General features: G+C 33.4%; 1 protein-coding gene across 1 annotated transcript; it reads left to right on the top strand.

Annotated features, from left to right (window-relative positions):
- The first annotated feature begins 994 nt into the window (after positions 1-994).
- On the top strand, positions 995-14,983 carry LOC134267890 (neurogenic locus notch homolog protein 1-like). The gene is made up of 6 exons (XM_062750095.1): positions 995-1,074; positions 4,160-4,438; positions 6,071-6,141; positions 10,598-10,685; positions 10,812-11,026; positions 14,898-14,983. Exons 1-6 carry the CDS (start codon positions 1,005-1,007, stop codon positions 14,973-14,975), a joined length of 801 nt encoding a protein of 266 aa, XP_062606079.1. The 5' UTR covers positions 995-1,004; the 3' UTR covers positions 14,976-14,983.
- Positions 14,984-16,173: the final 1,190 nt, after the last annotated feature.

The following is a 16,173-nucleotide window of genomic DNA, read 5'->3' as shown; positions in this document are numbered from 1 at the left end:
GTGATGCTTAAAAGTCATATTTCAATGGAAAATATCGTCTACCCCCCCCCTTTTTTTATCAAGAGATGGAATTAGGGTTAATTTTCTATATTGCGCTGGTATTTTAATAATTCATCAATTACAACTGAACTGTTCTTTTTATTAGCCAAAGATGTTATGACCATATTGCCATTAATATTGAAATGAATGGGTGCAAAATGTAGACGGGAATCGAAAGTTAGCGTGCGTATTTCTTCCCAAAATAATTTCATTTCAGAAAACTATTTCACAAATTATTCTTTTTACTTTCATTTCAAAGAAGATACGAGAAAATTTTCTACAACAAATGTACATCAGTAAATAGACAACAATAGAAAACGATTTCAGAATAGAAATTCACTTAATAATTACACAAATAACATTATAGAAATATTTAAGTTCCCTTTTCTTCTAAGTAAGTAGTATACCTATTCCCTACCTTTTTATTTGCATTTCGGTGTTTTAGGGTCTACTCGGCGACTAAAATTAAACAAAAGTAGTATTGATCATAGTACATTTTACCTTTCTAAGGTACAATGAATATCTGATTACACGAGATACAGCTGTTTTGTCGGTATCATTAGTAAGGTGATTACAACCTCATCCAACCTTATAATCACATAAGTCCATCGCTTTTAAAACATTTTGTATCCTAGCAAGGTTCTTTTTTATGGCTATCTTTAAATCTGATATGATCCTTTAAAGTACTACTCAATAAAATGATCTCTGATATATCAACAAGAAGTAAACAATACGTAGGTGTCACCTAGTCCATCGCAGGCAAAACAACTTTATTTATTTTTATCCTTGCAAGCATTTAATTTTCAATAACGGCTATCTGTGCATCTAACATGATCCTTATTCAGTAAAATGATCTCCGATTTCTCAACCAAAAGTGCACAATACGTTGGTGTCACCTGTTTATAAATTAATAGCCTGCTTCTAGTCACTTTACACCCATCTGCGGGGACTTGGATACAGAAGCGATGTTTAAAGTCCTGATCAGCTGTTTTCTTGGTTTTTCACTCCTGGCAGTTACTGTATATGGTAGCTTTGGTTAGTTATTTTTTAATCCTAAATTTATTCTTCACTAATTTTTGAAGTGTTGTTTTAAAGTATGATTGGAAAAGGTTATGGAACTGAATTAAAGATTCGAATAACACTCAAATATTATACAATTATTGCTGGTTTTTGAGGTCAATACAATGATTTAGCCATCTGAGGAGTACAATATTCACCGAGCCCCAAGGGCGAGGTGAATATTTTACTTCGAAGATGGCTAAATCATTGTATTGACCGAAAAAACAGCAATAATTGTTTTATTATATGATTCACTGATAAAATGATACAGCTCATTACTTGTTTGCATTTTTTTTATTAAGTCCTAGCCAAATACAAGAGAGAAGCAGAATTAAAATGTGAATAAACCTTACCAGTCGTATCAATTTGAAATGTTTTTTAAAATCAATTTTAGTTGCCATGAAAGAAATATATATTGTCAGTCTTTTTTTTAGGATAGATTTTGAAAGGAAGGAGCATTATCAGGGAAAACTGACTGCCAAAAAGTAAAAAAAAAATGTTGTTCAGTAAAAGTGTTGGAGGGGGGGGGGGGGGTCCCTGCATCCCCTCTTACCACCCTCACCTAAAATATATATTCGCTTATGTTTTGTTCACATGAAAATAAAAATCATAGTCGTTTAAATAGCTTTCTTAAAAAATTTGTATCAATTTGGAATTTCCCAATCTATTTTTAGATCAATGTAGAGGAAATAAATCCTTGTATTGACCTGGAACGTCACGTGCAGGTCAATACAGCGTAATATTTTTCTAACATAGTTGGATCTCAGCCAATCAGAGAGATGGAAATTATTCAATCATATAATAATAGTGTATATTTTTATTTCAATGTGATTTTCCTGTAAAATGAATGAAGATATTCGATGTAGTTACGTCCTAAAAAGCAAAAATACCAAGTTTGTGATATATTTTATTATTATACTTTTAAATGCTGATTTGATGAGAAGAATTAAACAATCCGTATTATAATACCTATAAGTAATCATTAGTAAAGGAATCTGATTGGCTGAGACAGTCACATGACCGTTGTGTTAACCTCAGCAAAACTTTTTTTCTCGACAGTTCATGGTTTATAAAACTATTCCTATCATTGCAAAACACCATTAATCACTCCTAATTTCATATCATGTTAAAGAGCGACCATGACGCAAAAAGGAGAAAATTGACAAATATATAATTTTTGCATTACACGTGTAAATTTTCTTTAATTCCAAAAAATAATTAGGTTATACAAAATTACAGGTTTCAGAATGTAAGAAGTCTATTTTTATGAGAAAATAAAAGTAAAAACAATTTCCGTAGGCCCCATAACGCGCGTGCAGAAAAGTTGAAAAAGTTACCCATAATTTCATGTTTTCAAGTACCCAATAATGGATGTAAGTAGACCATAATTTAGATACGTTTTTTTTAAAAGTTGTTTTTTTTTAAAAGTTGTTAAAACATGTTTCTCACTTTTGCATGCCCCAGTTGAATGTTCTTTACAAGTTTGAGATAAAAATAAGAGTTGTGTGACCTTGACATTCACGGAAACAATGAAACGGTAGATACAACCTTTTTTCGGCGTTTAATTTGTGCAGTCTTTTCTTGCAGTTGAATTTTCATATCTAAGCTTTACACTCATAATTTTCAAAATCTTTCTCTGTTTCATTGCTCTTAGAAGAAGCACTTAAGTTTGACTCATTGTGTTACTTAAATAAACATTGGTTTTATTCGTTAGATTTAAATGAACCTCATATTCTTCAAACAGGCTTTTTAAAAATACATTTATGGGGTAAACATTCGAGACTTTTTTTATAAGACCTTTCTGAGAAATTCAAAGAACACTGAAGCGCAGAGAGAGGAATAAAATGACAAGAGGCCCATGGGCCACATCGCTCACCTGAGCACTAAGACTAGGAAAAGGTAGAAAATGGTTTTTATTGTGAAGTTTAAATCCAAAAGAAGTCCCATGACTAATCATGGGGGGGGGGGTGTCATGATTTGAACAAACTTGAATCTACACTACCTGAGCATGCTTCCATTTAAATATGATGAATTATGGCTTTGCTATTCTTCAGAAGAAGATTTTTAAAGAATTTTCCTATATATTTTTATGTAAAACTTTGGTCGGCCATTTTGGCCCCGCCCTACCCCTAGGGGTCATGATTTGAACAAATTCGAATCTACACTACCTGAGCATGCTTTCATATAAATATAATGTATTATGGCTTTGTCATTCTTGTGAAGAAGATTTTTAAAGAATGTTCCTATATATTTCTATGTAAAACTTTGGTCAGCCATTTTGGCCGCGCCCTACCCCCGGGGGTCATGATTTGAACAAACTTGAAACTGTACTATCTGAGCATGTTTCCATATAAATATGATGAATTATGGCTTTGTCATTCTTGAGAAGAAGATTTTTAAAGAATTTTCCTACATATTTCTATGTAAAACTTTGGTCGGACTTTTTGGCCCCGCCATACCCCCGGGGGTCATGATTTGAACAAACTTGAATCTACACTACCTGAGGATGTTTCCCCATAAGTTTCATCTTTCCTGGCACAGTGGTTCTTGAGAAGAGGATTTTTAAAATATGCCACTAAATTTTCAGCTATTCTTAATTATCTCCCCTTGAATGAGGGCGTGGCCCTTCATTTGAACAAACTTGATTCCCCATCACCCAAGGATGCTTTGTGGCAAGTTTGTTTGAAATTGGCCTAGCGGTTCTTGAGAAGAAGTCGAAAATGTGAAAAGTTTACAGACAGACAGACAGACGGACAGACAGACGGACGCCGGACAAAATGTGATCAGAAAAGCTCACTTGAGCTTTCAGCTCAGGTGAGCTAAAAACTGTTGCATGTAGAAATGAAAGACTCTTTGAATTAAATTATAAATTAAAGGGGTATTCTTCCTGACTGTGGATTAGATTACCTTTACAAAATAAATGACTTTGGTTCAGTCCAATAAAATCAAATGATCAAAATAATTTGTGAAATAAAACAATGTACAGTGTAATGCAAAAACTGATTTAAAAAAAGGTATTTAATTGGTTCACAGTATTTAACCAGTGAACCTCTTTTTGAAGTAGGCAGAGTTCATCATTTTGAAGACCTCAGTTGTTCGAACGAAAATCCCTGCCAAAATGGTGGTTCCTGCATTGATATTTCTGAGCCCACTTCAAACTGGACTACGATACGTTGTGAGTGTCCACAGGGATTCGTTGGAAGAGATTGTGAAATGCCAATATGCAGTGCCCAGTATAATGAGACTTGCTTCAATGGTGGACATTGTAATATATTTGTCGTGGACCATATAGACAATTACTGCAGCTGTAGGAACAATTTTTCAGGAGAAAGATGTCAATGTAAGTTTCATTTCGTATTTCAAACTTAACTGTAAGTGTATTACATTTGGTGATGTATTCTTTTTGACGAGAAGGAATTTCCACTTATTTAAGTACAATGCTAATTATCCTGCACTTTTATGGAAATATGTTCATAAGCAAATAAAGAAATTTGCAAAAATCAAAACTACACAATTTAAAAAAAACCAGAAGTCTCTGTCGAGACTGAAGCTCTACTGGTTTGTACTTATAGCAAAGGAAGAGAAAAGTACTTAAGCAGATGGAAATTGAAACTTTTCAACAGCAATAAATAGAATAATGATCCTTGATTAAGTCTCTTTATGTTCTTAGTGTAGTCTACTTGCAAGCCACATTTATATTATAATCAGACTAAAATTGTATTTGGAGTAGAATTTTGAAAGAATTTCACAGAAATTTCTATTTTTAGTAACCACGGCAACACCGTTCATCGAAATCAAAAACTGATAGAGAGAATTATGTATCTTATTGTAGTCTACTTGTGTGCCAAGTTATATTGAAATCAGACTAAAACTGTAGAAGGAGTAGCATTTTGAAAGAATTTCACAGAAATTTCTATTTTTAGTAACCACGGCAACACCGTTCACCGAAATCAAAAACCGATAAGCAGAATTATGTATCTTAGTGTAGTCTACTTGTGTGCCAAGTTATATTGAAATTAGACTAAAACTGTAGAAGGAGTAGCATTTTGAAAGAATTTCACAGAAATTTCTATTTTTAGTAATCACGGCAACACCGTTCATCAAAATCAAAAACTGATACACAGAAATATGTATCTTATTGTAGTCTACTTGTGTGCCAAGTTATATTGAAATCAGACTAAAACTGTAGAAGGAGAAGCATTTTGAAAGAATTTCACAGAAATTTCTATTTTTAGTAACCACGGCAACACCGTTCATCGAAATCAAAAACCGATACACAGAATTGTGTATCTTAGTGTAGTCTACTTGTGTGCCAAGTTATATTGAAATCAGACTAAAACTGTAGGAGCAGTAGCATTTTGAAAGAATTTCAAAGAAATTTCTATTTTTAGTAACCACGGCAACACCGTTCATCGAAATCAAAAACCGATACACAGAATTATGTATCTTAGTGTAGTCTACTTGTGTGCCAAATTATATTGAAATCAGACCAAAACTGTAGGAGGAGTAGCATTTTGAAAAATTGTTTACAGACAGACAGACAGACAGACGGACGGACGGACGACGGACGCATTACTATCGCATAAGCTCTTCTGGTCTCTGACCAGTAGAGCTAAAAAAAAACTTCCATCAAATATCGTACACGCTACATTTAACACATTTACATTATCCCTCTTTGCTTTAAAACAGAAAACAGGGATGTCGTTTCAGCTTCAGTTTCCTATAGTGAATTTGCGCTGTTCAGCAAAGTGATTCTCATTCCCCTTACAATGTAGTTTTAAAAAACAATGTTGTAAACAAAAACGAAATTTTATTAATTTTATTAAACCATGTTAATAAGGAAACGATAAGGGCATTTCGTGATGGGATTTTACTCTATTCTTTTTTTTTATTATTGTTTAATTGATATATTTTAGCAAGGACTATAACAAGGGAACTTGTATATAAAGTAACTTTATTTTTCATCATGCAGACTGGATCCTGATCACGAATTTTGACAATTATATGAATATGTCTCTGGCGACTAACCTTTCCATTGCTCAGGTATGAAACATTGATGCTTTTCCTTTCACTAAAGCCCCCACATAGGGAAGATTTGTACAAGGAGAATTTAACAGTTGAACATATCACCCAATGAACAGTTAACAATGTAGTGACAAAAAGATCTTTGATGTGGACAGTACTGACGGTTGTTAAAAAGATCATTTAATGTTTACAGCAATATGAGCTGCAACCTGTCGGAATTTAGTGTTGCAAAATTGTAAATAACTATTTCAATGACAGAAAAAATATCGATAATAAACTTCTGTTGTTCATATTTGCGATAGTAGAACTATTTATAAGTTTCGTTTACGAATCAAAATAACATTATTGTCGCCATGTACAATTTATATTTCTTACAATCAATTTATTGAATTGTATATGTATTTGTCTTTCCTCTGATTTATTTTAGTCTAATTGATCATAAAGGTTTAAGTTACATACAAATTTATCATAATAAAACATTTTAACAGCGAAATTTAATGTTTAAAATATACAGCTTGCATTGCTTTAAGCTGTTCACAGGAAAAAGTAGTTCACATGATAAGGTATGCAGATAATTATCACGGGTCAAATATTTTATGGAAGACGAACATTTTTTTTTTCCTATTGTGTTTCAAATGTAATCAATATTAAAAAATGATAAAATTGGATGTAAAAAGTTTACAAACAATCCTAAAACAAGTTTATATATTTATGGAGTCCTTACAGTGGTATTGCTTTTGAAGAAATAAGGAATTAAGTAACCTTTCGACACTAATAAAACGAGAAAAAACATGAATTTCAGGTAAAAAGAAAAAAGAAATATATCAATATCCTTACATGTGCTGATACCATGCAAACAAGTGAAAATCACATTTTTGTTATCTTTCATAAAAGTTTTTTCTGCGCGATATTTATGCAATATGCTGTTCTTATAAATTTTATACAGAATTAATGTTACGTTTTTAGATAAAGAGCCATAGCGCATTTGATAGTCACTTTCGCCTACTCAAGTAGTAATTTTTAAAATATATTGTTTAACCAAAATTGTGTAATACAATGTTAGTTTATACATGCCGCAAATCACACAAAAATAATATCAAAATATTAATAATTCGCTTATATGATAGATATAAAAATCGTTCAGTTTATATGGAGAATATAATAAATAGTGAGGTACCGCCATAAACAATGACAAACTAGCAAAAGACCACGCTTAACCAGTAAAACAACTTCTGAATAATTTTATTTTGATACGACTGTACTTCATTACATTTAGATAATTTTGGTTAAAGGTGGTCTTCATATTGAAAATTTGTATTTAATTTTTCTTCTAAAATTATTTAAAGAATTTACAATCTGTCTTAAATTTATCCATCAAACTCCAACGACTTCGTGGCGTAGTGGTATGATTGCTGGATTGAAGTTATAATGATCGTGAGTTCGAGTCTCACAGTGCGTGTTTCTTGTCTACGATTTTATTTTTTTTTTCTCTGTGCATTTTTCCTTTGTTTTCTTTTATGATTTTATGATTTTATAATACATGTATAAATCATGTAAGAGAAATATAATACAACATTACACCTTGAAAGTATCTCGGGAAAAAACAGTCTTTAACTATTCTAATGACCCAAAGTCTTGAAACCGGTAGCTGCTAGCTTGTTTTATTTTAAAAATTTTCTGACAATCTTGTTTAAAATAAGAGTTTTGAACAAGTAAAATATTGTCATGTAACAAACTTGCAACTATGAAAATATAACAAGGGTCCAAAAATGATTACATACATGTAGTTTGATTTTGAATTGAAAAGGTACATGTATCTATAAATAGAAACAAGTGTTTTCCTTTTAAATACTTGAGTAGGCCGAATCGTCGGTAAGGCAGCTATGGTTCTTTCAAATGTTTTAAGGAACATCCCACGAGGAATAGGATCATCAAGTTCATTATTATTGCTAAGGTCACAATGTCTCTCTGATTATCAGTACTATAAATTCTTAAAGCATCAATTGGCAAGTAAGGACTTACACAACGAAATTTACAGAGTATTACCTACGATCAGTTGGTAACATGTTTAGATAATATGAACTCGGGTCTAGCTTTTTAATACAAAAGAATAAAATTATCATAGGATTATATCATCAATTCTAAATAATGAATTATTAAAAGAAATTACTCAAGTAATGCAGTTTCTGTGCTTCATATATTAAATACAATGCCGTAAAAGATTTTTTGTCAGATATTTACAGTACGACGGCTTGCACGGGTGTCGGATTACGCAGGTTTTACTGTATTTTTGCTCAGTTAAATGTATTGTTATACAGGCCGCCCTGCTCAGGTATTTATAACACAAAGTAAAAAAAAAAAAATGAGGTGTAAAACAAATTTTAAAAAAAGGTATGGAACTCTTTCCTAGGGTACCTACTTTCGCCAATAAAATTCTTTTACATCAAATGCTTTACAATTTTACTTTCTACCCATATCTATTTATATATAAACAATCTTCATTACTACCAAAGTTCATCCCGTAATTCCATATACTTCTCGAGATATTGTGAAATCAATTCCAAAATTGACCTAAATGTTTTTACTCGACATCAGCTTGGGCCTTTGAAGAGCTATACTCAATTGTTAAGCGGGATTGACGGGACAAAATTTCCCCGGAATTTATTTTATACTCAATGCATATTAACTCATTTGCATTCGAGCTTTACAAGACTTTCTCTAATTTGATCATATGAAGTTACCAAGTTACAAACAACATTTTAGAGGTCTAATTGGTTTAAAATCGAAAGGCTCATTATACATTCCGGGAAAAATTCGTTCAACCATAACTTCATTTACATTCATAAATTAACATGGCGGTGCAGTTGTGTATATAGACGTTTTCAAAGTATTAATACAGACTTAACCTTACAATCTGGAGTAAGAAATCAACTTTAAAATGTTGAAAGATTTTGCATATACTATGCAACTCTTCGCTGCACTTCAAACACCGTCTGTTTATATTTGAATGACCTGGGGCCCAAACTAATGTCGAGTAAAAAAGTAGGTTATATTTGGAATTAATATCAGAATATCTCGAGAAGTATACGGAATTTTGGAATGAGCTTTGGTATAAATGAACATTGTTTATCTATGAATAGATTTGAATAGAAACAAGATGTGTTTGTGAAACACTATGCGCCCGGCTGCAACAAAGTTCAAAAAATCTATTTTTAGCATATTGGTCACAGTCAAGGTCACAAGGTCATTGACCATGGTGTCATTTGAAAGCACTTAATCGGTGGAGTATGCATCCCAAATATGAAGTCCCTGTCTCCTATGGTTCAAAAGTTATGGCAAAAAGTGTAAAAAGCTATTTTTAGCATATAGGTCACAGTCAAGGTCACAAGATCATTGACCTTGTCGCCGTTTGAAAAGACTTTATTAGTGGAGTATGCATATCAAATATGAAGTCCCTATCTCCTATGGTTAAAAAGTAATGACAAACAGTGGAAAAAGCTATTTTTAGCATATAGGTCACAGACAAGGTCAAAAGGTCATTGACCTTGGTGTCATTTGAAAGGACTTTATTAGTGGAGTATGCATACCAAATATGAAGTCCCTATCTCTTATTGTTCAAAAGTTATGGCAAAAAGTGTAAAAAGCTATTTTTAGCATATAGGTCACAGTCAAGGTCACAAGATCATTGACCTTGTCGACGTTTGAAAGGACTTTATTAGTGGAGTATGCATATCAAATATGAAGTCCCTATCTCTTATTGTTAAAAAGTTATGACAGACAGTGGAAAAAGCTATTTTTAGCATATAGGTCACAGACAAGGTCACAAGGTCATTGATTTTGGTGTCATTTGAAAGGTCTTTATTAGTAGAGTATGCATACCAAATATGAAGTCTCTATCTCTTACGGTTTAAAAGTTTTGGCGAAGGTTAAAGTTGACACACAAACAGATAAACAGACAAACAGACAAACAGACAGGACAAAAACAATATGCGCCCCGAAAAAATTCGGGCGCATAAAAAGAATTATAGAGCATTGGATTATAAAATATTTCAGTAGGGAAATTTTGTATCCAGTGTAAGAGTTCCATACCTTTACCTTTTCTTTACACACACAATTATTAAGCGATCCAAAGGCCTGTGAATAGAACAAATCATTTTCAATAAAACATTTCGTTTTAAACGTGTAAAAGCCACGCATATTATTGTATTTTTGTTTTAAACGTAAAAAAAACACGTATATTGTCGTATTTTCCTACTTATGTCCACGGATGTGTAATTAAGCTGTATTTTGTGTTCCCTTTGTAATCGCGGATAAAGGAGTTGGTCTTCACAACGCAGGTGTCACTTCTCTGCGAAACATTGAGAGAGCTGGGTTCCTGAAACCTAGATCCCCTGTCGCATTAAACCTTTCTTACCGTTCAGTGGTCATAGCAGGCATTTATAATTGAGTATTTCCATTTTTGTTTCAATGTCAGGGAGGAGGTGCTATTAATAAAGAAAAATACGCCCAAGTAGGACCGACGGAGACTCTACATATGATGAATAAGTACCTTGGTGCAGATGGTATTTTTTTAAAATGTCATTTTCCTCTAATTATGCCTACTGTATCACAAAAATGGTCTTCAACGCCTCTTCCATTGTTTGCAACAATTTCCACTATTTTTATAAGAAATATTTTTAATTTTTAAGGAAGGGAATTCTGTTTGAGCTTTTCGTACTGGCTATCTGGTCCTGATCCTTCAATCGAGATTTATACCACTCGCAGCAGGCTTACGAACTGGAGTACACGACCAGAATACATCATTCAGAAAAGGGTACTCTGGGCTTCCTATAAACAACCTTTCATGCGGGATATATGGACTCCTCACAGGGCCACTTTTTTCGGAATGAATGGTGGACTGTTCGTAAGTATTTTCTATTACAGTCGTAATTTCTTTGGTGTTTTTGGAAGCTCGGATTTTTATAGCACCCCCTTGAAAAGCGGGAGGGTGCATAGTAAATCGGGATATCCGTCCGTGTAACTGTACGTCCTTCCATCTGTTACGCTTTTGGGTATCTATCCCTTAGTCGCAACTCCTCTTCTAATCACTCTTATCAAATACATATTTTGGTTTCCGATATCAAAACATGGACAATGTCATTATATTCTTACTTATGACATGAGGTGTGGTGGCTTCTGAATAAGATGGGACACTACGAGTTATTCCTCTTCACACGTTACCCTAAAACAATATAGAGCAGGGTTCGAAATTCACTATATACAACTCGCAAAATGCGAGTTAGAATTTCCAAATTGCGAGTTAAAAAATTTGTAACTCGCAAATTTTTGCGAGCTGATTTTTTTCACTGTAAATTTCACCAAGGGATAAATTCATCTGACATCCAGCATTTTTAAATCCATGTCCGACAACCAGGCCTAAAAAAACGACCGATCTATTCATATTACCTCTAGTTGGATTTTTTTTCTCCCAATCTGCGTGGTTTGATCAATCAGCTGATTTGAAATCCATTTATTAAAAAAAAATTAACTTTAGCTTAACTTGAGATATAAAATATGTCAACCTAGTTAACATTTACCTTAGATATAAAGAGTAATCATAATGTATTATTGTAACAACAATTTCCCCCCACAACTTTTGAAGTTCGTTTTTTGCGGCTAGGCAGTCATGTTGGTTGCCATGTTAGGTGTCCACTGTAAATATAACACCTGGTTTATTCAGTCCGGGGATGTTTGGCTCTATTAATCATAGGGGAAAAAATTCTTGGCCCTCTGAACAATGATTTTTATACGCCCGTCTTAAGACGGGACGTATTATGTTATAGGCTTCGTGTCCGTCCGTCTGTCTGTTAGCTTTTTCGTTTCCGGCTCATAACTTTAATACTACTAGGCCTAGGATTATCAAACTTTGTCATCTGATGCATCTTGGGTAGAAGGTGTGTCGCGCACAAAAAGTAGGTCGCTCTGACCTTTATTTAAGAAGTTATGGCCAAATATGGAAAAATCCTTTCCGGCCCATAACTAGAAAACCATAAGACCTACAATCATCAAACTTGGCCAGTTTATGCATCTTAATTAGGTAGAAGGTGTGTCGCGACCTATTTCAAGGTCACTGTGACCTTAAATTTAAGTGAATTTTAAAAAAAAATGTGTCTTTTTACTATTCATTTACACATCCCAAATAATGTAAGAGTATTGCACTGTTCTTATTAAAAAAAAGTGTTAAATCAAGAAAATACTTATTTTTTTAAGCATATACTTGACAGCAATCTATAACAAATATAATGTATGTCAGAGAAATCCTGCCTCTCCCATGAGTGTAATTATCAAGCACTGGTCAAGAATAATTTTGATAACGGAAAATTGCATGTCAAATTAGAGAGAAATTAATGGGTTTTGAGTGCGAGGAGCTAGCATTGGTGTTATCTATATCCCTTGAGTATTGGGCAAATGGGTAAGCATGTTTGATTAAAAATAGCTCTTGTTGACTAGCTTAAGTTTTAAAATGAATTTGATGAAAAGTAATTAAAACTAATTTGATATTGCATAATAGACTAATCTGATATTATTAATTTAAAAACTATTTTTTGGGGGTGGGGTGGAATCAGCATGTCCATATGAATTACATATTAAACCTGTCGGACATTAAATCTCAACCAAAAAAAAACAAACTTTGAGTATTTTATTAAATTTATAGTAGATAGTGCAGACCCATTCATCTCTTGGTAGTAATGAGTAGACAAGCATCCTGTTAAAGATTAATTAATGAGTTCAATGTAGGAAGGCTAGCTGTCTCAGTCGCTCTGATTAAGCAGTGACTTATCTGTACCCTTTGGGGATTAGACAGAAGAACTGCTGGTCAGTTTATAACATGTCATTTGATGGCCAGCCTTTTCTTTTCAAAATTAATTTGGTATAGATTAAGTTGTTAAGACTAATTTGATGATGCGCATTTGACAAGGTCTAACACAACCAGCACAGAAATCTATCAGTGATGTAATATTTATTATAATTGATGCCTACATCACAGGGGATGGATAAATATTTTAAGGAATGGAAAAATCATCGAAATCTTAGAATCAAAGTTGATGTGATTTTCTTGCACCGACACTGTTCAAGAAAATTGTAATTTTTTGACGGGCGTATCATGCTGTGGCGCAGCACTTTATTGGGGAATGTTACAGGAAACAAACATAATTTTTTTTTAACCCTCATGCAAAAAACTTTGAATTTTTATTTTTAAAATGGATGGATGGTGATTTATTTCTAGAAAGCTACACCCAAGTGTAAAAGGGGTACCTGGCTATAGACAGTGAAAGAAATTGTCAGAATGTTAGTGTTCTAGCGCTGATAACGGCAGCTTGCACTGAGAAAGATTCTGGATCGTTAAGGTCTGCTGGGGTAATAATGATTGTAAAGCGCTTTGAGTAGCATTTATGCTAGAAAAGCGCTATATAAATCCAATTATTATTATTATTATTATTATAAAATTGCGAGTTGTCTTTTGAAATTGCGAGTTAATATTTTTGGAACTCGCAATTATTTGCGAGATGTAATTTTAGGGAGTTTCTACCCCTGTAGAGAGAGCAAGAGATTTTGTAAAAGATAGATACATGTATCCGTATTATGGCTTTCCCATGTACAAATATTATGGCTTTCCCATACCCAAAGTGGACAATTCCATTATATTCACACGGGAGGAGGGGGTGTTATTTAGTTAGATCTTTGCTCACAGTACCTCTAGTTCACTTGTTGGAATGGCCTAAAAATTGGGGATTTATTTTATTAATGCCTTTATGACGTAATTAGATGAGTTCAGTTGTTAGTTGACAGTTCAGAAGCACCAGTTAAGATGTCGAATTTACCTACATGTACTAACATATGTACACCTTGTTACTTATACGATTACTAATTTGGATTTACAAACTTACAAATTATGATATTTGAACACGAAAAAAGACACCATTTCCTTCCATACTAAATAATATAAATTTTAGGTAACTGCTTCTTTTCGCTCATAATTTCAATCTGCGATAAGCACTGGATTCGCTTATTGCCCACCCATCTCAAATATGATTGGTTGCTGGGCGGAGTTAAATTAAAGCATAGAACCATGAAATACCGGGTACTTAAACATGTAGAACATGAAAAACCTTATTTTACAAGCAACTGAAGTCAAATTTGAACTCTCTGTTGATAAGAATTGCTACATCTACAGTTCATAAACTATTATACAATGTGTATAATTTATTTACTATACAGATCTCTGTGAAAACTGCAGGTTAACATTTACGTATAAATGTACTTCCTCTGGTATGAACGCGTAGTGACTAGAGATTTGAAAAGCTAGGACTGGGCTAGCAGTAGACAATATGGAGGACTACCTTTTCTATCTTAGCCTCCTGCAATATGATTGCACGGCAGTTTGTCTAGAACTATCCGAAAAGAAATACCAATGAGAGATGCATAATAAATATAGAGGCTGTGCTTGACATGGCCCCTTTTCTATTTTTTTTTTGCCATGATTTTTCCCAGGTTCTCGTGATTTTACATGCCTTGACTCCTATACATGTATTATGTGACTATGCATGTCCAATCGATGTCTATACGTGCCTGGACCCCAATATTGAAGCTGACTAGGGTACACAAAGAACGGCTCTTTAAGTCTTTATTTATTATCAATGATCAAATGTTTAGAGTAATGTAATACATATTCAGATGCTAATTTCTTCAGTGTTTGGAAAATAAAACATATATGAATTTCTTCTATATTTCAGAATATTGTAGTTAAGGTTGGCGAGAGTGGATTCGCAGGAATTGATGAAATTAGAGGCGAGTATGGGCCATGTAAATAATAAACCAAGTCAATGACTGGTTTCTTAACAATAAATATTAAATCTGAGGATTTTTAGTCATTTTGGTCGATATTATTATAAATATACGAGGATTGTCCAAAAAAATTGTGAGCGGTGGTTATTGTCAATATGAATGGTTCAAGATCTACTTACGAGGGGTGATCAAAAAGTTCCCGAACTAATTGAATAACTTCCAAAAGAGAAATGATATAGGATTACAGTGTTGAAAATGTTTCAAAGTAGTCATCTCCGATTTTAATGCGCATCTGCAACCATTATGCCCATGCGCGGATAACGTGATATAGGCGGTCACGTGACATGCTCCTTAGCGTTCAGTCACAGAAGCTTAAAATTTTTTCCGACTCTTGTATTTCTTACCATGCAGGTTTTTTTCCCAACAAAAACAGTCCATTTATCAGAAATGGCCTAATCTTGGCAATTGTTTGGGTGGATAATGATATCCTTTTGCAGAATGAGCATGGTGACCATCAAAACCCAAGTCCTCTGCCTTTTTAGCGTCGTTGATGAAGTATGGGTGCCTTCACTTTATCATATCTGATTTGTCTAAAGTCTAAAATAAACGATTTTAGGTATTTGATAATTATATTATTGTCAAGATATCCATCTATTTTTCTAACTGTAAGTTGGCGATCTTTCATATCAAATTACTTAATAAAAGACACGTCTCTCTACCAGTTTGCTTTCACTGGGCAACAGAACAAACATTTTAAGCACCTCCCTTCCTTCAGTAAAACATTCAATCCAATTACTGACAAACGTCTGGTAAGTCTTTTGTCTTCATAACCCATATACAAATTATTATAAACTTCTACAAAGGAATTTCCAAGATATACATTTAGCTTTACAGCCGTTAGTTTCTCGAATACGACTGAGTCAACCATTTTTTGTCACAAGTGATCTACATTATAACGTCATTTTCACATTGTGACGTCACAAACACGGGGAAAAACGTTCCATTACATATGCTATTTAAAGAGCATTTGTATGACTTTATGTGTGCCAAATTTCATTCTGATCTGTATTGTGGTCTTGTAATTATAGAGATAGTTCGCGAACTTTTTGATCACCCCTCGAATTGTATACCAAAATATGAAAGAATAAGAAAATTCAAGCCAGAAGAACATGGTTTTAATCGTTTGATTGTAGCAATTTTTTAAAATAACCAGAAGTTTCTGTC

The sequence above is a fragment of the Saccostrea cucullata genome, unplaced genomic scaffold (genome assembly GCF_032062105.1).
Source record: "Saccostrea cucullata isolate Sc308-1 unplaced genomic scaffold, CSIRO_AGI_Scuc_v1 ctg2872, whole genome shotgun sequence".
Classification (NCBI taxonomy): domain Eukaryota; kingdom Metazoa; phylum Mollusca; class Bivalvia; order Ostreida; family Ostreidae; genus Saccostrea; species Saccostrea cuccullata.
This window is presented reverse-complemented; position numbering and strand designations above follow the sequence as displayed.

Bases quoted from the DNA above. Each gene is read 5' to 3' on its own strand.
- LOC134267890 (XM_062750095.1), top strand. From the start codon at position 1,005: ATGTTTAAAGTCCTGATCAGCTGTTTTCTTGGTTTTTCACTCCTGGCA. The intron at 6,142-10,597 runs GTATGAAACATT...TTTCAATGTCAG, and splicing joins CTAACCTTTCCATTGCTCAG to GGAGGAGGTGCTATTAATAA. The intron at 10,686-10,811 runs GTATTTTTTTAA...TTAATTTTTAAG, and splicing joins TAAGTACCTTGGTGCAGATG to GAAGGGAATTCTGTTTGAGC.